The 25,021-nt window shown below is 48.4% G+C and overlaps 1 protein-coding gene across 8 annotated transcripts in view; it reads right to left on the bottom strand.

Annotated features, from left to right (window-relative positions):
- Positions 1–1,854: 1,854 nt before the first annotated feature.
- The window catches only part of ATP7A (ATPase copper transporting alpha), a 38,255-nt gene continuing 15,088 nt past the window's right edge, over positions 1,855–25,021 (bottom strand). For all 8 annotated transcript variants that reach the window (XM_071569702.1, XM_071569701.1, XM_071569700.1 and 5 more), the window contains 16 exons: positions 24,910–24,986; positions 24,512–24,737; positions 23,313–23,546; positions 22,949–23,040; positions 22,435–22,562; positions 21,167–21,321; positions 20,297–20,431; positions 17,879–18,073; positions 14,058–14,240; positions 13,549–13,753; positions 12,738–12,884; positions 9,667–9,809; positions 8,594–8,797; positions 7,155–7,272; positions 5,907–6,009; positions 1,855–5,531 (listed from right to left, as the gene is read on the bottom strand). In XM_071569702.1, coding sequence (XP_071425803.1) covers positions 5,255–5,531; positions 5,907–6,009; positions 7,155–7,272; positions 8,594–8,797; positions 9,667–9,809; positions 12,738–12,884; positions 13,549–13,753; positions 14,058–14,240; positions 17,879–18,073; positions 20,297–20,431; positions 21,167–21,321; positions 22,435–22,562; positions 22,949–23,040; positions 23,313–23,546; positions 24,512–24,737; positions 24,910–24,986 — 2,622 coding nt within the window. In that variant the 3' untranslated portion in view covers positions 1,855–5,254. The remainder of the gene's footprint in view (positions 5,532–5,906; positions 6,010–7,154; positions 7,273–8,593; positions 8,798–9,666; positions 9,810–12,737; positions 12,885–13,548; positions 13,754–14,057; positions 14,241–17,878; positions 18,074–20,296; positions 20,432–21,166; positions 21,322–22,434; positions 22,563–22,948; positions 23,041–23,312; positions 23,547–24,511; positions 24,738–24,909; positions 24,987–25,021) is intronic.

Genomic DNA, 25,021 nt, shown 5'->3' with positions numbered 1-25,021 from the left:
CAGGCTATAGCCAGGCTGTGTCCAGGTTGTGTCCAGGTTGTGTCCAGGCTGTGTCCAGGCTGTGTCCAGGCTATGGCCAGGCTGTGTCCAGGCTATGGCCAGGCTATGGCCAGGCTGTGTCCAGGCTGTGTCCAGGCTATGGCCAGGCTGTGTCCAGGCTGTGTCCAGCTGTGTCCAGGCTGTGTCCAGGCTGTGTCCAGGCTATGGCCAGGCTATAGCCAGGCTGTGCCCAGGTTGTGTCCAGGCTGTGCCCAGGTTGTGTCCAGGCTGTGTCCAGGCTGTGTCCAGGCTGTGTCCAGGCTATGCCCAGGCTATGCCCAGGCTATGGCCAGGCTGTGTCCAGGCTGTGTCCAGGCTATGGCCACGCTGTGTCCAGGCTATAGCCAGGCTGTGTCCAGGCTGTGTCCAGGCTATGGCCAGGCTGTGTCCAGGCTATGGCCAGGCTGTGTCCAGGCTATGGCCAGGCTATGGCCAGGTTGTGTCCAGGTTGTGTCCAGGCTGTGTCCAGGCTATGGCCATGCTGTGTCCAGGCTGTGCCCAGGCTGTGTCCAGGCTGTGTCCAGGCTGTGTCCAGGCTGTGTCCAGGCTGTGTCCAGGCTATGGCCAGGCTGTGTCCAGGCTGTGTCCAGGCTGTGTCCAGGCTATGGCCATGCTGTGTCCAGGCTATGGCCAGGCTGTGTCCAGGCTGTGTCCAGGCTGTGTCCAGGCTATGGCCAGGCTATGGCCAGGCTGTGTCCAGGCTATGGCCAGGCTATGGCCAGGCTGTGTCCAGGCTATGGCCAGGCTATGGCCAGGCTGTGTCCAGGCTGTGTCCAGGTTATGGCCAGGCTGTGTCCAGGCTATGGCCAGGCTGTGTCCAGGCTGTGCCCAGGCTATGGCCAGGCTATGGCCAGGCTGTGTCCAGGCTGTGTCCAGGCTGTGTCCAGGCTATGGCCAGGCTGTGTCCTGGCTGTGTCCAGGCTGTGGTCAGGCTGTGGCCAGGGTGGGAGCACAGGGAGCTCCTCCACCACTTCCCTCTGGAACACAGAACTGCCCTGTAACACCCACGGGCACAACAAGGCAGTGGGCACAACCCAAACCATGGGGAATTCCATCCCAACACAGGAAAATACTCCTGTACTGTGAGGGTGAGTGGCCCTGGAGGAGCCTGTCCAAAGGCTGTGGAGAAGCTGAAAAACCTCAGTCCTGGGCCAGCAGCTCTGGCTCAGCTGCTGGGACAGGTTTTGGCTCCAGCACCCGCAGCAGCCTCTCCCAGCCTCAGCAACACTCCTGTTCTGTAACACAGTGATGCTCCCACAGGATGGGTATTCCCAAATTTCCCAACTTTCACCAACCCCACTTGCCCCCAGCCCTGCAGTGTTTGCTCCAGGCTGTGTTTAGCAGAGCTGGAAATGCACAAACCCCAATCCTTGGCCTTCTGCTGAGCAAGCAGAAAATCCTTAGAGGAGATGACAGGACATGATTTCAAACAGCCCCCAGCTACAGTTTTATTACAGAGCTTGTAATTGCCATTATGATGATGGAGGCACAGCCTTGAAAGGAGCAGCATGAGACAACATGTTTCCAGATGCAAAGAACTGTAACAGCCCTATATTAACATTCCTACATTAACATTCCACACCAGCATTCACTTCTCCATTCTTCACAGCAAAATTGAATAAAAAATTCTCTACTTTAAATCATTTTGTTGGAAGTTCTAAGCAAAAAAAAAATAGGTGTAGTTTTTAATAAATAAACACTTTTGCTTGCTGCCATGGTGCTGTCAAATTCACTTTTTTTTTTATAAAATGTCAAGTGTTTTAAAGTCTTTTAGAAGTTGAAGCTTGGTAAGATTCAAAGAGCAACTTGTAAAGCCTGGAGCATATATACTTTTTATTAAATAGAGCACAGGTTTTATAAATAGATAGACACAGAAAACAATAAAATAAGACAAAGGAGTAATACAATTTTGTTTGTAACTGTGTGTTTCTCAAGTGATATTTTAAACCTCTGGATCCAAACTGTCTCCAGCAGGAATAAACCCATTTATACATTAAGACATTTACATCTGGGAAAACATTTAGCTCCCACATTATCCCACTTGCACTGTACATTCAAACTGAAGGATATTTTGGTTTTTCAACGTAAAGCACCTTCTGTAATATTTAAATCACAAGATAAACATTGTGGAGGTCATTAGCACACCTTTGGGGAGTGTTGGACAGACAACCTGCCTTCAAAGATCTGAATTTATCCCAACCCTTTTGCCCCCATCCATCCTTGGGCTCCCTTATGTCCCCTCTCCAGTCTGGTCCTCTGGCTGTCCCTGCCAGCTGCTCTCACATCCCTCCCAGCCAGCATTTACTGTTCCTTATTCCCTGACAATCCCCTCTGCACATCACAAAGTATCCTGGTTTGGAAAAGGAATCTTATTTAGTTTAACAGGATCAAACACTGAGTTTTGCAAAAAAATGGTAAACCTGGAAAAACACCTGAATTGGGACAACGTTGGAGATAAAGGCAGCACTCTGCTGTAAACATTCACCTACACATGATTTGGACAACAAAAGGTTGAAGGCAAAGTGCTCTAAAAACATATTTGGAAATAGTTTACCAAGTTCTTCAAGCTGCTTTATCTCCCAGCCAGGAATTGAGCACTGAATCACCTCCCCATTTCCTGCAGGAAGAGCACGATGGGTCCTTTCCATGCCAAGCACTCCACAACCAGCACCTGCAGCTGTGAAATCCCACCTGGAGCAGGGACTGAGAGCCCCCCAGCACAGTCAGAAAGAGCTAAACACTCCCTTACACCTGCAGAACTGGCCCAGGAACAACACTGAGAACGAGGGTGGATCAACAAGGACACTGCAGTCTTTGGGAACATGTGCAGGACTGAAGCACTAAAATCCATCATAACACCATCGAGCCTTTGGGTGCCAATCAGCTTTGAGAGAACAGCTCAGCTGCTGCAGAGTGAGAGCACCTCATGGAATGGCTTTGCAGTGATGTGTCTCAGCATGTAACAACACCACCTATTACATACAGCTGTAACATACTTTATAAAATACTCTATTTTCAGAAGGGATATTAAAATCCCAAATCCTGGAACAGAAATATTTTGTTCTTTAAACTAGAGGCTGCAACACGTGATGGTTTTGTCCTCACTGCACACCAAGTACATGATTTACTGACAACACAGGCACAGCACACTCTTCTGCCCTCACACAACAGACTTTTCTGGTAGTTCTCAGATAAAATGCAAAACCTCTTTACTCACCACTTTTTACATGCACAATCTATGTCCTGACACCAGGCTTCAAGTTAAAAAGCAGAACATTATAGAGATCTCTTTATCATATGCCAAACTGAGTATTTCTCCTCCACAAGCACAACTGGTTCATGTTTACACCATGGGCTGCACTTCAGAATGAAATCCAGCACTTCTGAACAGGGAACTGCTGCCAACAGCCACCTCAGCAATGGGTGTGAGGAGTGAGGCTCAGGGAGGAGCAAACAGGTAACCAGCTACTGCTGATGAACACCTGTACTTCTCAACAAGGATGTTGTCAGTATTAATGATTTCATGATCAAAACCTGCATTTTGATACTGCAGTTCAGTACCAAAAGAGGACTGTCTCAATTCACAAAGCCTGGATCTGAACAGCCCAAGTAAAGGAGGTTTGGATCAACCCATGGTGTGATTCTGCACCATTCCTGGTATACAGACTTATCTTTACAAGGAAAGACTGAACTGTAGAGATTTCAAAGGCAGTTTGTGTGACAAACTCTCCTGATTCACTTAAGGAGTGTCAGCAGACACTGGTGGTGAGCAGAACCTGCACTGCCCTCCTGTATCTGAACACTTTGGCTGATCCACATCACTCTGACACTGCATCCAGATGTGCAGGCCCTGCGTCCAGATGTGCAGGCACCGCATCCAGATGTGCAGGCCCTGCGTCCAGATGTGCAGGCACCGCATCCAGATGTGCAGTGCAGGCACCGCATCCAGATGCTGCAGCCACCCCATCCAGATGTGCAGGCACCGCATCCAGATGCTGCAGCCACCGCATCCAGATGTGCAGTGCAGGCCCCGCATCCAGATGCTGCAGGCACCGCATCCAGATGTGCAGGCCCTGCATCCAGATGCTGCAGGCACCGCATCCAGATGCTGCAGGCCCCGCATCCAGATGCTGCAGCCACCCCATCCAGATGTGCAGGCCCTGCATCCAGATGTGCAGGCACCGCATCCAGATGTGCAGTGCAGGCCCCGCATCCAGATGCTGCAGGCACCGCATCCAGATGTGCAGGCACCGCATCCAGATGTGCAGTGCAGGCACTGCATCCAGATGTGCAGGCCCTGCATCCAGATGTGCAGGCCCTGCATCCAGATGCTGCAGGAACCGCATCCAGATGTGCAGGCACCACATCCAGATGTGCAGTGCAGGCACTGCATCCACATGCTGCAGGCCCTGCATCCAGATGTGCAGGCACCGCATCCAGATGCTGCAGGCACCGCATCCAGATGTGCAGGCACTGCATCCAGATGCTGCAGGAGTTTTTGGCTTCGGAGAGGCTGGGAAGGAGCCACAGCCAACCTTCAAGCAGTCTTAGCAGCAGGAGCATCCCAGGGCAAGGTGGGCAGAGCTCAGGGTGGTGTGACCCCAACCCTCTGCCGGGCAGGAACCGGATCACACGGGGAGAGCATCCAGAGCACGGAGTGTGAGAAGCTGAAACCAGATGTTTATAAAAGAAAAAGGCATTTGAGAGGAATCATTTCTGGCAGAAGGGAGGCTATGGAAACGAGAGGGGTTCATAAAGTTCTCAAGTAAGGCACATCTCTCTGCAAACAGAACCTCCTGATTTTGCAGATGAAGTAATTCACAATTTTTTGACACAGTACTGAACTCAACTATCCATAAAAGAGCCTGGTACAAGGCTGGGAAATAACGTTCTGGTTCCTTAGTTTCCTAAATTGTACTTTGACAATTTGCCAAAATAAATGCTATCCTGAAAGCTTCATGGAATGGGAACACAGCCCTGCTTGTGAGCATCAACAGCCCCTCACCAGATTTTTTTTGGTAAGTCTAGATTAAAAAACCAAAAAAAGGCTCTGGAAAGTCACTGCAAAAACTACCTCTACAGTGATGAAGAAATGCATCTGAAGGAGCTCCAGAAGGATCAGCACATGCACAGACCTCAGACAGCTCCTTTGGTTGTGTTTTCAGGTGTTTTCCTTTGTTCTGCCTTAGCTGGGGTGGGAGGAGAGTTCAGTCCCTCACAGTGCTGTGTCATCGTCCTCTCCAAAGTCCCCCACGAGCAGCGAGTGCTTGTCTGGCTCGGTGAGGACGAGGCTGTTCACGGAGCGCTTGTCTGAGAACAGGGAGTTTATTGAGGCCCTGCTGTAGTTGAGGATTCGATCCATCAGGCTCAGTTTAGGAGAGCCAGTCCCAGCCTCATCGATCCCAACGTGCACACTGATCTCTGACGGGCTCCTGTGCCTCAGCTGGCCACGGGCCCTCAGCTCCAGTTTCTCAGAACTTGGTTTCTGGTACCTAAAGAAGGAAAATCAAAACACAACACCATCTCTCAGGTTAAAGTAAAGTACCCTGAATTATGGATCAAACTTGCCCAGGTGCTGTGACTGTGCACAAGCTGGAGCCATTTACAATTTGATTGGCAAGGTTTCTCACAAAGCCACAAAGGCCATAAGGAATTTTGAATTCTGAACACACTCCTGATTTGTACATCCCTCTTCACATTAAAAATTACATTTTTAAACACCACTGTCTGCTGAACACAGACCTGCCTGAACTGTTCTTGAAAAGGCTTTGATACCTCTCATGGTCCCACCCTTATCTTCTGCCACTGAAAGGGAAACAGCCAAGCTTCAAACTCAAATTACAAACCACAAGACTGTCCCTACTCACATCTTCAGCAGCAAAGAAGAAAGCACAACAGAGACAGAGGAGGCAGCCATTGCTGCAGATCCCATCCAGGGCTGCAAAACCAAACCAATGGGCAGGAAGACACCTACAACAGGCAAACAACAAGTTCAAAACAGGAACACTGCATTATTCATATATTAACACATACAATTTCACATGGACTGTCTAGTTTTAGTTGCATTTCAATGTGTTAATAAAGAGGATTTTAATTTAAATGACAAATATTTAATACATAAGGATTTGTGTTCCATCTCTACTGGAACCTCAGGTGAATACACACCTGGGTGTGCCACTTGCACAGCCTGAAACTCAAAGAAATGTCCTGCCCAACCTGCACTAAACTGCTTGTTCACAGGGCAGGCTCATCCAAGAAACTTTTATCCCAAAGTTATTTTCATGTGCTGAGCATCTCCACAGCAGCCACAGTGTGGGGGGAGGACAGCCCACAAATACCCCACTGCAATGTCCCCAGGAAGAGACCTCTGTCCTTACTAACAGCCAGGAGGTCAGAAAATAGCAACTCTCCCCACAAGAGTAAGTCACTGAAAACTTCATAGAATTGATCAGGTTGGACAAGACCTCCGAGATCATCAAGTCCAACCCTTGGTCCAACTCCAGTCCCTTTCCCAGATCATGGCACTCAGTGCCACGGCCAAGCTCAGCTGAAAAACCTCCAGGGATGGGGAATCCACCCCCTCTCTGGGCAGCCCATTCCAATGTCTGAGCACTCTCTCTGCAAAGAATTTCTGATGTCCAACCTAAACCTCCCCTGGCAGAGCTTGAGCCCATCGTGCCCCCTTGTCCTATTGCTGAGTGCCTGGGAGAAGAGACCAACCCCCACCTGGCCACAACTTCCCTTCAGGCAGTTCCAGACAGTGCTGAGGTCACCTCTGAGCTTCCTCTTCTCCAGGATAAACACCCCCAGCTCCCTCAGCCTCTCCCCACAGCACTTGTGCTCCAGTCCCTTCACCAGCCTCGTTGCTCTTCTCTGGTCCCGCTCCAGCCCCTCAATATCCTTTCCTGACCTGAGGGGCACGGAACTGAACACAACACTCCAGGTGTGGCCTCCCCAGTGCTGAGTCCAGGGGAAGGGTCACTGCCCTGGGCCTGCTGCCACCCCATTGCTGAGCCAGGCCAGGATGCCATTGGCCTTCTTGCCCACCTGGGCACACTTGGCTCACTTCTCCTCACTGGGCCCAACCTTCCCAGTGCAGGGAGACACTCAGGTACCTGCAGCAATGGGAACTCCAATGAGGTTGTAGATCAGAGCGAAGACAAAGTTGATCCGGATCCTCTTCACAGTTTTCCTCGATAAATCTATGCTTGCTACCACGTCCAGCAAGTCATCCTGCAAGGTAAGAAGTTTATTGGAGAAGTCAGAGGGGGAAAAAAGGCACCCTTGTTGTGCCTCTGCACTCCTGTTTTAAAGTGAAGCACCACCCAGCAGATGTAACAGACTGTGCAGTAAGTACTCTGTGGGCTGCTCTTGTCTGCCTGCAGAGCCCTCACAGTCAGTGCCAGTTTTATTCCAGATGTCATCATGATCCCAGTAATGTCCATAATCCAGCACTGTACACAGCACCTCATGGCACAGCTCCAAACACTGACCACAGCCTCTGGCTGGGTGTTGTGCATGTGGAACATTGTGACTGTAACCTTGGAGGTGCTGTGGTACAAACACAAAATTATGATCACTTTTTCTGTTTTGCTCACTCTCAAACTTTGATTACCCCAAAATGTGCAGTACCCAGAAAGCTGGGAAATTCCCTTCGTAGGATAATCACCACTACCCCAAACAAACATGGTAAGGACAGTCTCTGCTGAAGTTTTCCTGGTTTATGGATGTTGCTGTGCACCTCAGCAGTGACCTGCATCACTCAGGACATCCTGAGCCTTTTAACCCCCCTTTTCAGCCCACTTTAACAAAGTCCTCTGTGTCCCAGTTCAGCAGGTGGGACCAGTTTATCCCTGTGTGGGTGTGACCAAAGCTGGGCATTCTGAACCCTCTGGACCATTGCCCAGCAACTGTTCCCAATGGCCCATTGGCAGCAGCTGCCCAGGGCACAGCTGAGCCCTCAGGCTGGGAGCTGGCTGGGAAAGAAGCCTGGCAGAGGAGCTGGGAGAACTGCCCTGCAGGGACTCCTTGGCACCTCCACACCCACCTGAGGGCTCAGCTCTGCTCAGGGGCCAGCAACCATTCCAAAATCCCCCCTGACTGCCAGAGTCAGATCCCCCAGTGTGGAACTCCCTGCCCCGGGGGAGGCACTGGGGGCTCCCACCCAAACCTGAGGGGAGACAATCTTGGGCTTTGGGGACTTCTGGGACCACTCATGGGATCCAGAGGAGGAGCAGACCCTGGACAGGAGGAGCCCCCCACTCTCCACCAGACTGTGCCATCATCTGCACCAACAGGTTTGTCCCCTCCTTTTCCTTTGGACTCGGGGGGAACCACGTGGGGCTCAGCACAGGGGCCACCAAACCCCCCTGTGTTTGTGCCCCAGGGGGTGGGTTACACTGCTGGGTTTGGGGGTTAAACCCAATTTCTCTTTGTGCCATTGCATTGATTGTAATATTGTTATTAAATTGTAACTCTGACTTATAATCTCGTTTGTTGGGTTCACTTCTCCTACTGGTTCACCCTTAAACCAGCACACCCTTTTGTTTCTCACCCTAATGAGCACCACATCAGCTGCCTCGATGGCCACGTCAGTGCCCGTGCCAATGGCAATGCCCACACTGGCCATGGCGAGGGCCGGGGAGTCGTTGATGCCGTCCCCAACCATCGCCACCCTCTTCCCTTCGTCCTGGAGCTGCTTCACTTTGGCCACTTTGTGGGAGGGAAGAACCTCTGCAAACACTTTGCTGATGCCAACCTGAGGAGAGAAGAAGGACACGAGTGTGTTGTAGCTCTTCCAGGAGTTGTTAAAGCTTCTGCCTGGAATCATGTGGACCAGGAAGGGTGAAACCTGTGAAACCTCACGAGCTAAAGACCAAAGTTATCACAGTTGATTCTTGTCTTGGGTTCAGCTGGCAAACTGCCAACTGTCCAAGTACAGAGTTAAAGCTTCTTTCCCTCACTGAAAAAAGGGAGGAAAGGGAAAAAAATCTCTTAAACCAGGTTTATGCTGAAACTAACTCTATGTATTTATACAGAAAATAGAAAATTAAGAGAAAATTACATTATAACACACACTTACACCAGTTAGATATAACAACAATTTTCTACCTCCCACCAAAACCAGATTCCATCACTCTAGATCTATAAGCACCCTAAAAGCAAGAAAGTACAACAACAAAATATTTCTACTTCCCTGAATTCAAACAAAAGGCAAGAAGTGGCAGCAAGGCTCCTTTTAGCAGGACAGCTGCAGCATGTCCTGTCTTTACTATGGCCATGATGGAACTGCCTGAACAGCTCCTACTTCTGTACTCATATCTCAGGTTTGCATCATGTGGTATGAAATATTTCTTTGGTTACTTAAGTCAGGTGATTCCTGTCTCTCCTAATCTACGTAGATTCTCTGAGCCTGCTAATTTGAGGGCTGGCTAAAACTAAAGACCAAACTACCACAATGCTGCTTCCATTCCAAAAGGATTCTGGCACTCCCCCCTTATTCCAGATAGTTCTACATTACCATCTGCCACAACAGACCAGTTCTATTCCAGCATCAGCAACACCAACATGCCACAAGAAGCTCCTGTGGTGATGAGCTTCACAGCCAGACACACGAGCCCAGCTCACCTGAGAGGCGATGGATCGCGCTGTCTTGCTGTTGTCACCCGTCATGAGGACAACCTCTAACCCCATGCTCTTCAAAGTGCAGACTGCCAGCTCAGCCTCTGGCTTCACAGTATCAGCAATAGCTATCAAGCCACACAGCACTCCTAAAACCAGAAAGGAAGTGTTTGTAAGAAAGATCTTTTTGCTTTAGAAGAGAAAAAAGTAACTTTCTTCCCACACTAAGACCAGTTCCAGAAACAGGAATATTGACAGTAAAAGGCAGAATAAGAACAGGCATCACAAGGTTTAAGGTAATACAGGCCATGGACCATTCAACCCGAATAAAAAAAAAATTGTCTCCTCTCTTCTTCTCTCTTCTCTTTCTCTTCTCTTTCTTTTCTCTTTCTGTTCTCTCTCCTCTCTCTTTCTTGTCTCTCTTCTCTTCTCTTCTCTTCTCTTCTCTTCTCTTCTCTTCTCTTCTCTTCTCTTCTCTTCTCTTCTCTTCTCTTCTCTTCTCTTCTCTTCTCTTCTCTTCTCTTCTCTTCTCTTCTCTTCTCTTCTCTTCTCTTCTCTTCCTCTCTTCCCTTCCCTTCCCCTTCCCCATCCCCTTCCCCTTCCCCTTCCCCATCCCCTTCCCCTTCCCCTTCCCCTCCCCTCCCCTCTCCCCTCCCCTCCCCTCCCCTCCCCTCCCCTCCCCTCCCCTCCCCTCCCCTCCCCTCCCCTCCTCTCCTCTCCTCTCCTCTCCTCTCCTCTCCTCTCCTCTCCTCTCCTCTCCTCTCCTCTCCTCTCCTCTCCTCTCCTCTCCTCTCCTCTCCTCTCCTCTCCTCTCCTCTCCTCTCCTCTCCTCTCCTCTCCTCTCCTCTCCTCTCCTCTCCTCTCCTCTCCTCTCCTCTCCTCTCCTCTCCTCTCTCCTTTGTTCTCTCTGAAGTCTTTGAATTCTGTGCCCATCCCCAAGTCTCCTGCTAAGGCAGCACAAGGTCTTTCTCACGGGAAAGTGTTGTAAAACTAGTTAATGACCTCTTTTCTTCCTCATTATGAGACCAGATTACTCTTGAAACCCTATCATTAATTTGTCCTTGAAGGTGACAAAACCATACACCAACCACAAGATGGACATGTCCACCATTATAGGGGCACCTGCTGCACTGAGGAGCTTAGTGAGATCCATTAGAAAAAATAAACCAAAAGCCAAGGAAAAGAGGAAAAGCTGAGATTATGAACTGGAGAGCAGCACCAGCTCCATCCCCAACCACTCACTTCTGTGAAGGGCTGTAAAATAGGATTAACCAGGTTATGGCCCTGACTGAGGAACCAGAGGCACAAAAGAGGAAGATGGGCGAGGGTTTAGGGGGAAGGAATGGTCCTGAGGCTGGTTGTGATAAACCTTCCTAACACTGGGTTGCTGATTTCTCATGATCAATAAATAACCCAGCACTTCTTGGTCAGTACAGTAAGAAAGATTACTTAGAGATGCCCTGGGAAGGTTAGTACTGGGTAGCAGGACCCTCCCATGGTCTGGAGATTCCCCTGGGGGATCAGCTAACAAGGTCAGGTTTTAGTCAGATCTAGTGAATTTTCTCCTGGACCACAACAGGGTCTGTCCTTGTGGTGGTGGTGGTTTAAAAAGGTCAAAAAATGGCTTTTCATATGAGCTATTTCATATCATCTGACATCATCAAGAAGTATGAAAAGAGAGGGAGGTGGAACTTCTGTCTCTTTTGGTCTTCACCTCAGCCCCTGAGGCCGCCCTGCCCTGCCCTGCCCTGCCCTGCCGAGATCAGGCCTTGCCGCCATCCCCGCTCTGTTATCCAGGGAGGGGAACATTTTCTTGTTAATTTTTCTCCTCTCTTGATGGGAGTTTTCTCTGGAAGAGTTGTTGGGAGGTTTTGTGGGGTTTGGGTGGTTGGAATCTGTATTATTTGGTTGGGTGTCTAAGTAGCTGTTGTTGTTAGTTTGGTTCTTCTCACATTTGTATATATGTGTATATGGGGGTTGGTCTCTTCTCCCAGGCACTCAGCAATAGGACAAGGGGGCACGATGGGCTCAAGCTCTGCCAGGGGAAATTGAAGTTGGAGAGCAGAAAGAAATTCTTTGCAGAGAGAGTGCTCAGGGATTGGAATGGGCTGCCCAGAGAGGGGGTGGATTCCCCATCCCTGGAGGTTTTTCAACTGAGCTTGGCCGTGGCACTGAGTGCCATGATCTGGTAAAGGGACTGGAGTTGGACCAAGGGTTGGACTTGATGATCTCAGAGGTCTTTTCCAACCCAATCCATTCTGTGATTCTATATATGTATTATATCATATTCAGTTTTTAATGGTCTTTCTTTTCTATAATATAAGAAGCTTTCTATTTGGGTTTTGGGGATTTTTTTTCCCTCTCTCCTCTTCCCTTGGTTGGAGGGGGGACACCCTTTCTCTCTGTGCTGGGCAGTTGGCATTTTGCTGCCAGGTGTCCCGGGTTGAGCTGCAAAATGCCAATTGCCCAACACAGAGTCAAAGCCTCTCTCCCCCTGCTGACAAAAGGGAGAAAGGAAAAACATCTAGGAACTCAAACCAGGTTTAAATGCAAAGTAATTATATATATTTATACAGAAAAGAGAAAATTAAAAGCAAACTACAATATAACACACACAAGTTAGAAATAACAATAAATAACTACCCACTCCCCATTGAGCACAAAACCCACTATTTTAGCTACAAATCACTCCAGAGAACTGAATTCCCAGAGGGACAGACTCAAGCAGAGAGAAAGACTAAGAACAAACACTTTACTTTGCTTAGATAACATGGTGGGAAGGCAGTGCTGGGCCTGGTCCTCCCATCCCTCCTGGGACAGCACAGTGAGTCCTACCCAGCTGAGAAGCCACAGAGGGACTGACTGAGCCACTCCCACACCAGCTTTTATGTTTTGAGATGATGTGGGAATATGGTCTGGAATCCCCTTGGCCAGTGGTGTCAGCTGGCCCAGCCCAGCTCACCTTAGCTGAACTCAGCCCTACTCTGAAATCTGAAGCCTAAATTTAGGCCTGCACTTGGCTAAACCCATAACAGCAGCTCAACCTGACTCAGGTGTGGCAGCGGCACCGAACTCACCGTCCACCGCGGCCAGCACGGCCGTGCGGCCCCTCCGCTCGTGCTCCACCATGGCTCTGTCCACCTCGCTCCTCACCAGCAGGCCATTCCTGCTCATCCATTCCCGGTTCCCAATGAGAACAGAGTATTTCTGAGAAGGCACAGCAGCTGAGGAAAAAACCACAATCCTACAATGACATGGATTAACCAGGGAGCTTCCCTTCAGCCAACCCCATCCAGGTTTGATCCACTATGCACTGAAACAGCACTGCAGGAATTCAAACAGAAATGGCCTCTCCGAATCCTTCCTGTCCTACCCAAGTCCTCACGTGTTCCTGACAAGAGAGGCATCAACATTTCTGCAGTGCTGGGTTGTTGCAGTGCCAGAGGATCAAAAATCCCAGGTCAAAGGACAGTAAAAGTCCAAGTCTCCTTCTTAGCCCTTCTAATTTCCATGTAACAGCCCAATGCAGCTCAAAGAGATCTAACAATGAGCTGTTCTTGAGTGAAAACCACTCAGTTGTGCAAATATACATAATTTTGGAAAGCAAGTGATAACCTGGGATAAAGCAAAGTAAAACCAGAGAGAGATGACAAACAACTCCTGTATGACTTTCCAGTCCCATATTCAATATGTGACTTGAAACTGTATTTAATTTAAACATTCTGAGTGACATGTGAGCACAAAATAAACTAATGATCAACAAAGTAAGGCATGCCTTGATGCCAGCCCAGTTCTTCAGGGGAAAAACAAGTGACCTCACTCCTGAGGATCATAAAGACACAAAAGCAAAAGTTCCCCAGTTTTACCTCTAAACCAAGATTAACTTACCTGGGAGTTCAGCATCAATAATCAAAGCAGGCTCATCTGCATTTTCCTCAATTTTCACAAGAGTTGCATTTTTAAAATTGTTTTCTTCAACCATTCTGTTTTTCCTGTAGATCAACGCTTCAATATTGGTGACTTTACAACTGATGCCACAGCCTGGAACTACCTGAAAATCTGTACATGTCCCAAGGGTTTCCAAGTCCAATTCCTAGAGAAAAACAATGGAAATGAAGGAAGTTCTTAAATATACAAAAGCATGTTTTATTTACACAGCCCACACAATGAAGTGCACTTGCACAAACAGGAGGAGGGAAATAATCAATCATCAAAATCCCAGTTTGAGTATCCATCTAATATGGTGTGAAGTGCTTTATGTGGCCCCACAATTTCCAGCTTTCCCAATTAAATACAATAAATACTTCATTTGTACAGGTAGTCTCGTGTTATTTATGAAGCAGTGCAAGAGGTTCTTCCATACCACAAACTGCTCTCCCCCTGTGCAACCAACTCACCTTTTTGCAGTATCTGGTTATTGCTGCTCCAAGAGGGTGCTCACTGTTGCTCTCTGCAGTCCCCACTACTGCCAGCAGCTTCTGACGAGGTACTTGGTTACCCTCCACCAGAAACTTCACCTGCACCACCTCTGGAGTCCCGTGGGTGATGGTCCCTGTTTTGTCAAATACAACCACCTTCACCTGCAGCAGAACAGGAAGACTGAATGAATCAAATGAACCAAACCTTAAGGCACAGATTCCTCAAAAAACCACAGCTTTTAACCAAACTTCCTGACACAGACCAATGAGTGATGTACATGGAATGATCCTGGTGGGTTCCTTCCAACCCAGGATGTTCCATGACCTGCTCCAACAGCAGCTGGCTAGCCCAGTTCAGCAGGTAGGACCAGTTTATCCCTGTGTGGGTGTGACCAAAGCTGTGCATTCTAAACCCTCTGGGCCATTGCCCAGCAACTGTTCCCAAGGGCCCATTGGCAGCAGCTGCCCAGGGCACAGCTGAGCCCTCAGGCTGGGAGCTGGCTGGGAAAGAAGCCTGGCAGAGGAGCTGGGAGAACTGCCCTGCAGGGACTCCTTGGCACCTCCACACCCACCTGAGGGCTCAGCTCTGCCCATGGGCCAGCAACCATTCCAAAATCCCCCCTGACTGCCAGAGTCAGATCCCCCAGTGTGGAACTCCCTGCCCTGGGGGAGGCACTGGGGGCTGCCACCTGCACCTGAGGGGAGACAATCTGGGGGTGTGGGGACTTGGGGAAACACTCACAGGATCCAGAGGAGGAGCAGACCCTGGACAGGAGGAGCCCACCACTCTCCACCAGACTGTGCCATCATCTGCACCAACAGGTTTTTCCCCTCCTTTTCCTTTGGACTCGAGGGAACCACGTGGGGCTCAGCACAGGGGCCACCAAACCCCCCTGTGTTTGTGCCCCAGGGGGTGGGTTACACTGCTGGGGTTGGGGGTTAAACCCAATTTCTCTTTGTGCCATTGCATTGATTGTAATATTGTTATTAAATTGCAACTCTGAGTTACAATCTCTTTTGTGTTGGGTTCATTTCTCCTGCTGGTTTACCTTTAAACCAGCACACTGGCAAACCCCAGGGTACTGATGCCTGAAGGGGTTTTGATTTTTACTGATTTTCTTTTCTATAGATTTTAGAAGTACTGTAACTGTACTAAAATTCAGATTTAGTTTGTTAATATTTCTAGCAGCTCAAGTTCAATGTTTATACATGCCAAACTCTACCACATATCAATAGCTCAAATTATTTTATATATTTAGTCTTGTTTTCAGAGTAGAAGGCTGAAGAATATCAGAAGGCTGAAGAATATCAGAAGGCTGAAGAATATCAGAAGGCCTGCAATGCAAGACATAAACAGGGGCAGAGTGACCTCCAAGCAAGAACACTGGAAAAGCTCCAAGGGCCCTACATGTGCTGAGGAAGATGAAGATGAGGAAGAAGGGGTCCCACTGTCCTCCAAGCTCAAATCTGAGGGGGTCTGCTGGTGCAGGATGGGGCTGGACCAAAGGATGTGTCATCTGTCCAATGTAATACTGTGTAATACTGTCCAATACTCTATTGTAATACTGTAATAGTGTCCAATGATGGACAGTATTATAAAATCCATGGAAATCAGAGTCTGAGGACATGCATCCATATGTATTCCTGTGGGCCCTGGGCTTGATATTAAAGGACTTTCCCTTTTTATCTTATCCCATGTAGCATTCGACTTACAGCATCTGGAATGGAAAAAGTCCTGTCAGAAATGGACTTGTGAAGAAAATGAAGAAGCTGACTCTAATGCCTTACAAACTGAAGTTTTTAATGTTGTATAAATGTGCAAAATGGTTTCTCTATTGCCTTTTTTGCAAAGTCGCTGCTTCTCCTTCCCAAAATCCCTTGAGAGAACTGTTCTCTTACCCCTGAGGAATGTACCTGGGGGTCTGGAAGGAAGTTATGAAAAGTGTTGACTGGATGTTATCTACCCCTTTCTATTGGCTGTAAACCCCTTATTCCTATTGGCACAGAGCCAAACCTCCTTTTCTTACCATTGGTAGATTTTGGATTCCCTCAAAGTCCTTATAAACCCTCACCCTTGAGCAATAAACTCTCTCTTGTCCCTCTCCTGGGGGCTCTGTGTGGTCCTTGTGGGCTCCCTGGGGGCCACATGGCTGGGGGCAGTAGGGAGAGCACACCCCTCCAGGTAACAGGCTAAGCCCTGGGACCTGGAGAACCCCCCTCAACTGCTGCAATCCCACACTACTGATGCCATGAGAGACCTCAGCAAAGCAGGACTCTGAGCCTAGTTTAGTATGGGGTAAGATAAAAAGTAAAAGTCCTTTAATATCAGGCCAAAGGCCCACAGGAATACATGATGACATGCATGTGCCCCCCAAGCTCCAGTTTCTATGGTTTTTATAATATGATCCATCCAATTATTACTTTACACATTTCTCGGTCCAGCCCCAGTCCTGCCCCTGGTCCCACCCCCAGGAATTGGGTCTGGGGGGTTGATGAGACCCTCCTCTTCATCATTCTCCTCTTCCCCAGGCTTTGGAGTTCTTCCAGTGTTCTGATTTCTGGGTCACTCTGCCCTGTGTTTATGTCTCGTTCTGCAGGCCCTCTGATCATCATCAGCTCTCACCCAGGAGAGAGTCTAAACAAGAGCCACAGGAGTCAAGGGGAGGACAACATCAGTGAATGCCAGACTGTGGGGAGGTCCCCAAAGTGCACTTTTGTTCACTGAGTCAGTCATCAATTCCCCAGCTCAGTGCTGCCTGGCAGCTCCCTGAGGTTTGCAGGGGACAGGAGGGCACATGGATGCTTCCCACTGCACCAAGTGGAACAAGGACTGGAAACGGTGACATTTCCAGTTTCATGGACACACTGTTGCCTTCCTTTCCTTGAAAACAAAGGGGCTGCACTGTTTGCTCCCAGTAATGCTGTGAATGTCATGGTCTGAGAGGGCTATGGATAAGGAATGGCTTAGTTTGGGGGCAAGACAGCACTTCTTGGGAGAGGGGTGGCAAGCAGGAATGCCTCCCACATCTGACAGTGTGACCATGAGATCAGGTGTGATTCTGCTGAGAGGGCCAGGTTTGTGTTTGGACACATCCTCAGAGCTGTCAGACAATGATACTTTGACCAGCTGACCAAAAAATCTCAGGGTAAAAATTACTTTTAGCATTTATTTCTCTTCTCCACAACTGCCTGTGCAACAAATGCCCTGTGTGGGTGATAAGGGTGGATCCTACACTATCACTTCCTTTGGCTGTCATGTATTTTCCTTAGAGAGATGGGGAGGATGAGAGAAAAATCTGTTCCTGCAATGTGAGCTCAGGCAAAGCTGATCTCACTGTGAGAAAGCATCAGCTTCTTAATTTGTGCTATTGAAACTGTTCTGTGGACTTCCATTTGGTGGGGAAAGGAACTCCAAAGTAAAACAACTGCCATGCAGGGGAGGCTGCAGATGGCTCAGTAGTAACACACATCCTGTCCACCTGCACATGTTTGGCACAGAAGGGTTTGAGTGCAGATTTGTGAGCTAACCAAGGGAAGACAGATTTGAGCTCCCCATTCTGGGATATGGGTAGTGATACAAAGACCTTAAACTTAAGCTAGAAATATTAACCCACTAAAAATCTACTTTGCTACAGCTACTTCTAAAATCTATAAAAAATTAAAAAATCAAGAACCTCCCTGCATCACTCCCTTGGCTCAGCATCCTGCTGTGCTGGGGTCTCTCAGGGCATCGTTGGCCAGCGCGCACCGTGCCCCCCACTCACTCACTCACTCACTCACTCACTCACTCACTCACTCACCTTGTGTGCCATCTCCAGGGGCTCCCCGCCCTTGATGAGGATGCCATGCTGGGCGCCCACCCCGGTGCCCACCATGACGGCGGTGGGGGTGGCCAGGCCCAGCGAGCAGGGGCAGGCGATGCACAGCACCGTGATGGAGGCCTGGAAGGCAAAGCGCACGACCACCTCTGCCGAGGAGATGCTGGGGCTGTAGCCCTGCAGGGGAGGCTCGTGTGGGTGAAACTGGACACACACAACATGGAGAATCATAGAATCATAGTATGGATTGGGTTGGAAAAGACCTCTGAGATCATCAAGTCCAACCCTTGATCCAACCCCACTGTGATCACCAGCCCAGGGCACGGAGTGCCCTGGGCTGGTGATCACAGTAGGGTTGGATCAAGACATGGTGATCACAGTAGGGTTGGATCAAGACATGGTTGGATCAAGACATGGTGATCACAGTAGGGTTGGATCAAGACATGGTTGGATCAAGACATGGTGATCACAGTAGGGTTGGATCAAGACATGGTTGGATCAAGACATGGTTGGATCAAGACATGGTGATCACAGTAGGGTTGGATCAAGACATGGTTGGATCAAGACATGGTGATCACAGTAGGGTTGGATCAAGATGTGGTGGATTCTCACTCAGTGCCACATCCATAGAATCACAGAATGGATTGGGTTGGAAAAGACCACTGAGATCATCAAGTCCAACCCTTGGGCCAACTCCAGTCCCTTTACCAGATCATGGCACTCAGTGCCATGGCCAAGCTCAGCTGAAAAACCTCCAGGGATGGGGAATCCACCCCCTCTCTGGGCAGCCCATTCCAATCCCTGAGCACTCTCTCTGCAAAGAATTTCTTTCTGCTCTCCAACTTCAATTTCCCCTGGCAGAGCTTGAGCCCATCGTGCCCCCTTGTCCTATTGCTGAGTGCCTGGGAGAAGAGACCAACCCCCACCTGGCCACAACTTCCCTTCAGGTATATATTTGCAGTTACACATTGCATTGAGGAGTGGAGAAACCCACAAATTCATTGGCTGAAGTATTAACATTAAAACAACAGAATAGGCAAATTATGCAAAAGCTCAGAACAATGATTAAATTCATGACTAATTAACCAAGTTCTGTTCTATACTGCTGTGGTAAATTTGGCTTTGGTTTCAGCAGGTCCAGAGAGTCTATGCAGATTAGAGGGGACAAACATCACCTGACTTAAGCAACCAAAGAGAAATTTTATATCATGTGACGTCAAAATCAAGTATAAAAGAAGGTGTAGGAGGTGCCCAGCTCAGTGCCCTCCATGGCACATCAAATCAAGTATAAAAGAAGGTGTAGGAGGTGCCTGGTCAGTCCCTTGATGGCCTGTGCTGAGCAGACCTGCTCTCACCCTTGCTGGGGGTGTTGGGCCTCATTCACCACTCCACAGCTGTTTGGTTTGGGAAGTACCTTTGTTTCTTTGTTGTTGGTTTTCTCCTCTCTTACCAGGTGTCCTTTGGGGGGAGTTTGTTGGAGTGTCTTTGTGAGTTGGGCTGGTGGAGGTCTGTGCTGTTGGGTGGGCGACTCAGTGGTTGTTGTTGTTGGTTTGTTTTTTTCTCCCATTTGTATATATATGTATTATATCATATTCTGTTTTTAATTATCTTTCTTTAGTATAAGAAGCTTGCTGTTTTGGGTTTGGGCTTTTTTTAGCCTCCCTCCTCTTCCCTTGGTGGAGTGGGTGGATTCTCTCTCTGTGTTGGGCAGTTGGCATTTTGCCAGCTTAATAACACACCTGCATATACCCACGACTGTTTTATTGACAGGACATCCTCCTAAACAAGGGACCCTGTGCCATAACTTTCACCTCTTAATGTAATAAAAGATACTTTATCAACAACATATACAGTAAGGAAAAAACCAAAGAAGGTACGATATGAAAATTACTTTCTTGAAACCAGTAAACACTAATCAGAAATAGTCTTGAACCAAGAGAGCTGTGATCTAAGCAACCCTAAAGTCCAGGCTGGGATTCTGACCCTCCTCTGCCTTCTGGAATAAGATAAATTCCACTGATTCCCAAGGTGAATTCCCACAGAGCTCTGATAACAGAGCTGTGTGCAGAACTGGGGCTTGTGACCCCACGGACTTTTCTCCATAGAGAAGGGATGGATGGTGGGAAATTTTTGATGTTATTATTTTTTAATTTTAATTTTTTAATTAACTTTTTTTTAATACTAACTTCCAGGAGTTGGTTAATTACTGTGGATTCTTCTTTAAGTATCAGTGCAAGAGTGATACAGGGTAGAAAGATACATAATGTAAAACTGTAATAATAATAATAAGAATAGTCAGCAACTGCCTGCAAGGACAATTGAGAAAGAGAACCATTGCAGTCTAATAGAATTGTAAGGCTGTTCATTAAATATTTCAAGTGTTTAAGGAGATTTACTTACCAGAAAGTATTTTTCGACTATTTCAAAATCCACAAAGCCAATTATAATCCAGGCCAGAAGGGTAACCACAGACACAGCCACAATAAAAGGAACAAAGTAGCCACTAAGTTTGTCTGCAAATTGCTGGATGGGAGCCTGGGGAGGAGAAACAGGTCACTCAGCAGCAGCATCATGTGGACTCCCTTCTGTGCCTTCAGACACAGCCACTGCTGCAGCACACTGGGCTTATGCAATTATGTCATAATTACAGACTGAGTTAATAAGGGGATGAGACTTGGCACAGGAGCCTGTACCGAAGTCCTTACTCAGCAAGAGCCTTCTGATGCCTAAGGATTTTAGTGTGTTTTTGTAGATTTTTAGAACTGTATAAGTTACATGGATTCTTGTAGGTCACTCACATCTTCAGGTCAGTTACTAAAGCTCTTTCTCACAAATTATGAGCTTTCTCATGCCCTGCCAAGGCCATGGTGTTTGTGAGAAGGCACCTGTAAAAAGCTAGAAGACAAAACACAACAAGAAGGCCTGGAGGTCCTGGAACTTCTCCAAGGGGCAGTTCTGAAGACCCCCATGGGTGGGGCACAGAGGGGAATGAGGATCATGGCTGGTTATTGATATCTCATATGTAAATTACTAGAGAGGTTATAAAATTGTAACATTCCTGGTCATGGGTACAGACCTTCTGGTGTGCACTAAAAGCTTCTAATAAAGGTAACCTACATATATTTCTCCATTAAATTGTTTCTGAGTGTCTATTTTCACAGGAATAGGCAACACTTCATTATGCAGCTGCAATTCAAATCCAAACAAGCTTAACCCCTCCTCGGGTGATGTGGAGTGTTGATGGCCAAAGAGGAGTTGGTCATACTCTACCTTTGAGGTCTGGGCCTCCTCCACGAGTTTCACAATCTGGGAGAGAGTGGTGTCAGCTCCCACGTGGGTTGCTGAGATCAGCAGTGACCCGTTCTGGTTGATGGAACCTGCAATAACTGTATTGCCAGGCTTTTTGGTCACAGGCATGGCTTCACCTGAGGGAGGGCAACAACAGGTGTGACAGTGCTGAAAAATTGATCTTTGTAACAGCCACCAACTCCTAATCATAGAATCAGTTGGGTTGGAAGAGACCTCTGAGATCATCAAATCCAACCCTTGATCCAACCCCACTGTGATCACCAGATCATGGCACTCAGTGCCACAGCCAAGCACACCTTAAAAACCTCCAGGGATGGGGAATCCACCCCCTCTCTGGGCAGCCCATTCCAATGCCTGAGCACTCTCTCTGCAAAGAATTTCTTCTCAATACCCAAACTAAACCTCCCCTGGCACAGCTCAAGCTGTACCCTCTTGTTCTACTGTTGATTGCCTGGAAGAAGAAACCAACCCCCACCTGGCTACAGCCTCCTGTCAGGGAGTTGTGGAGAGTGCTGAGGTCCCCCCTGAGCCTCCTCTTCTCCAGCCTGAACACCCCCAGCTCCCTCAGCCTCTCCCCACAGCACTTGTGCTCCAGTCCCTTCTCCAGCCTCGTTGCTCTTCTCTGGCCCCGCTCCAGCCCCTCAATCTCTTGCCTGACCTGAGGGGCCCAGAACTGAACACAACACTCCAGGTGTGGCCTCCCCAGTGCTGAGTCCAGGGGAAGGGTCACTGCCCTGGGCCTGCTGCCACCCCATTGCTGAGCCAGGCCAGGATGCCATTGGCCTTCTTGCCCACCTGGGCACACTCTGCTGGCTCATCTTCAGCCTCCTGTCAATCCAACCCCCAGGTCCCTTTCCCCCTGTCCCTCTCCAGCCACTCTGTGCCCACCCTGTGCTGCTGCAGGGGGTTGGTGTGGCCAAAGGGCAGGACCTGCACTTGGCCTTGGTGAACTTCATCCCATTGGAATCAGCCCATCCCTCCAGCCTGTGCAGGTCCCTCTGCAGAGCCCTCCTGCCCTCCAGCCTGTCCAGGTCCCTCTGCAGAGCCCTCCTGCCCTCCAGCAGGTTGACACTCCCTCCCAACTTGGTGTCATCTGCAAGTTTGCTGATGGTGGACTCAATCCCCTCATCTAAATCACTGCAATGAGAGGGAGAACATCAGGTTCACCTTCCCTTCTTCAGAGTTGTCTAAAGGAAAACATCTTTACACTGCAGAAGGCAAATGCTCACCTGTGATGAGAGATTCATCCACCATGGAGTGTCCCTCAATGACACGACCATCCACAGGGAACTTTCCTCCTGGGACCACTTTGACAATGTCCCCTCGCTGGACCAGCTCCACATCGACCTGCTCTTCACTGCAACGATGTAAATGGTTTTAGTAAGAGATGTCACTGAAGTGACTCTGTCAAAACACACAAAGCACAATCCCACTGCTTGACACAGCTAATGCATACAAAAACTACCAGAAAAAAGGCCATTTTAAAGAGGACTGTGGCTATTTTATCCTAATTTTATTTCCTTTCCAGTTATGAAAACCCACTAATTGTCTTATCACAGCAACAATCAGCAATAAACCAAATCAGAGCATTGTTAATTCTTCTGTATTAGAAAACTTTTATCTGCCAGCAAATCTGAAGTTATTTGCTTCATAGTTCTATAGAATGGCAACATTTGTCTGTGCACTAAGCATATTAACAGCAAAAAAGGAACAACAGAAAAAGCAAAGGACAAAGCAAGATACCTTAAAAGAACGTTATCAGGGCCCAAGGTAACAATAGTAGCTTCAGTAGCTTGTAATGAAATTAGTCTTGCCAGGGCTTCTGAGGTTTTACCCTAGAATAATAATTTTCATATTTTTCTGACTATACTATTGAAAAAAAAAAGAAAACTGGGTAAATGACAACTGCATGTGTTGCAATTTACCCTATTAAGAAAACACACACTGATAATAAGTCATTTCACATTTTCACTGGTTCAGTCACTAAAGATGATTTTACAACACAGAAGGTTAAAAGAACCTAACAAAGCTTTTTCACAGGACATCTTTTAAAGATCCCTGACATTCTGAAATGATTCTTAATCTTGTGGGGTTTTATCTCCCTCACCTTTGCCACGTGCTCCAGCCACCTGCCCAGCGAGATGAACACGAACAGCATGGGGGGAGTGTCAAAGAAGGTGACAGGGTTCACTTCTGCCCTCTCAGCCATTGCCACCAGCAGGATAACGAAGGAGTAGAGGAAGGCAATGGAGGTGGCCAACACAACCAGCACATCCATGTTGGCAGTGCTGTGTTTCAGTGCCCTGTATGCCTGGATGTAGAAGTGCCACCCTCCAAACACCTGCAACAGAGGGGATTTTACACACTCAGAACACACACAGCAGCATTGCCATGAGAGAGGGAGATGTGGTTTGTGTTATTTGCCTTCTCCATCTCCCCCTGAGCCAACCCCAGCTCTAGCTAAGGGCTGGGATCTCTTCCACAGCACTCTCAGGTGCTTCCATCTCCACCCCATGTCCCCCAGTGTGGCTCAGCAGCTGCCTCAGGGGCTCTCTGGGTGCCCAGTTCCCTGCACACTGACTGACACAACGTCCCTAACACCAATTATTTTGGCAAGAACAGAAGCTCACAACAACCTCAAAAACATTTTGCATCAGCATTACACTCACTTTCCAAATTTAATTCCTCCACAGCCTTCCAGTTTGAGTGTTTAAGCCCAACACACCAGGAGTTATCATAGAATCATAGAATCAATTGGGTTGGAAAAGACCTCCAAGATCATCAAGTCCAACCCTTGGTCCAACTCCAGTCCCTTTACCAGATCATGGCACTCAGTGCCACGGCCAAGCTCACTTTCAAAACCTCCAGGGATGGGGAATCCACCCCCTCTCTGGGCAGCCCATTCCAATGCCTGAGCACTCTCTCTGCAAAGAATTTCCTTCTGCTCTCCAACTTCAATTTCCCCTGGCAGAGCTTGAGCCCATCGTGCCCCCTTGTCCTATTGCTGAGTGCCTGGGAGAAGAGACCAACCCCCACCTGGCCACAACTTCCCTTCAGGCAGTTCCAGACAGTGCTGAGGTCACCTCTGAGCCTCCTCTTCTCCAGCCTGAACACCCCCAGCTCCCTCAGCCTCTCCCCACAGCACTTGTGCTCCAGTCCCTTCTCCAGCCTCGTTGCTCTTCTCTGGACTCGCTCCAGCACCTCAATATCCTTTCTGACCTGAGGGGCCCAGAACTGAACACAACACTCCAGGTGTGGCCTCACCAACGCAGAGTACAGGGGAAGGGTCATGATAATGCCACTCACCTGCACAGGGACACAGAGCAAGAAGGACAGAAAGTTCATCACAGACAACCCTGGAAGGAGCTGGTGGTCCAGGAGCATGGGGGAGTGAGGGGCCTCCCTCCCCTCACTGCTCTCATTGCCATGTGCATGAGCCTCTGAGGGGTGACTGTTCATCACCATCATGTAGATCATCAGCCCCATCACAGGGATGCAGAAAACGAAGCTCACGACAAAAGACCTTTTCCACCTTGGTATGGAAAGGAGAAAAAAAAGAAAAACAACTTGTGTTGTAGTCAAATGCTGGAGAACTTTTTACCAGCAACTCTGCACACTCACAACCCCCCCCATAAATTTACTGTTGATTGAAAAAGAAGAGTCAGAGATATTTCCAGAGTTTAAGGATGTTCAGGAATACTCACTGCCTGATCTCCTGTTTGTGATCCAGGTGACTGGCAGAGCGATCCTTTTTGACTAAGGAAGTGGTGAAACCTAAATCCTAAGGGGAAAAGCATAATAAAAAAGAGAACAGTC

Source organism: Pithys albifrons, chromosome 14, assembly GCF_047495875.1.
Source record: "Pithys albifrons albifrons isolate INPA30051 chromosome 14, PitAlb_v1, whole genome shotgun sequence".
NCBI classification, from domain to species: Eukaryota; Metazoa; Chordata; class Aves; order Passeriformes; family Thamnophilidae; genus Pithys; species Pithys albifrons.
The sequence above is the reverse complement of the archived record's forward strand: the minus strand, read 5'-3'. Positions and strand labels throughout refer to the sequence as shown.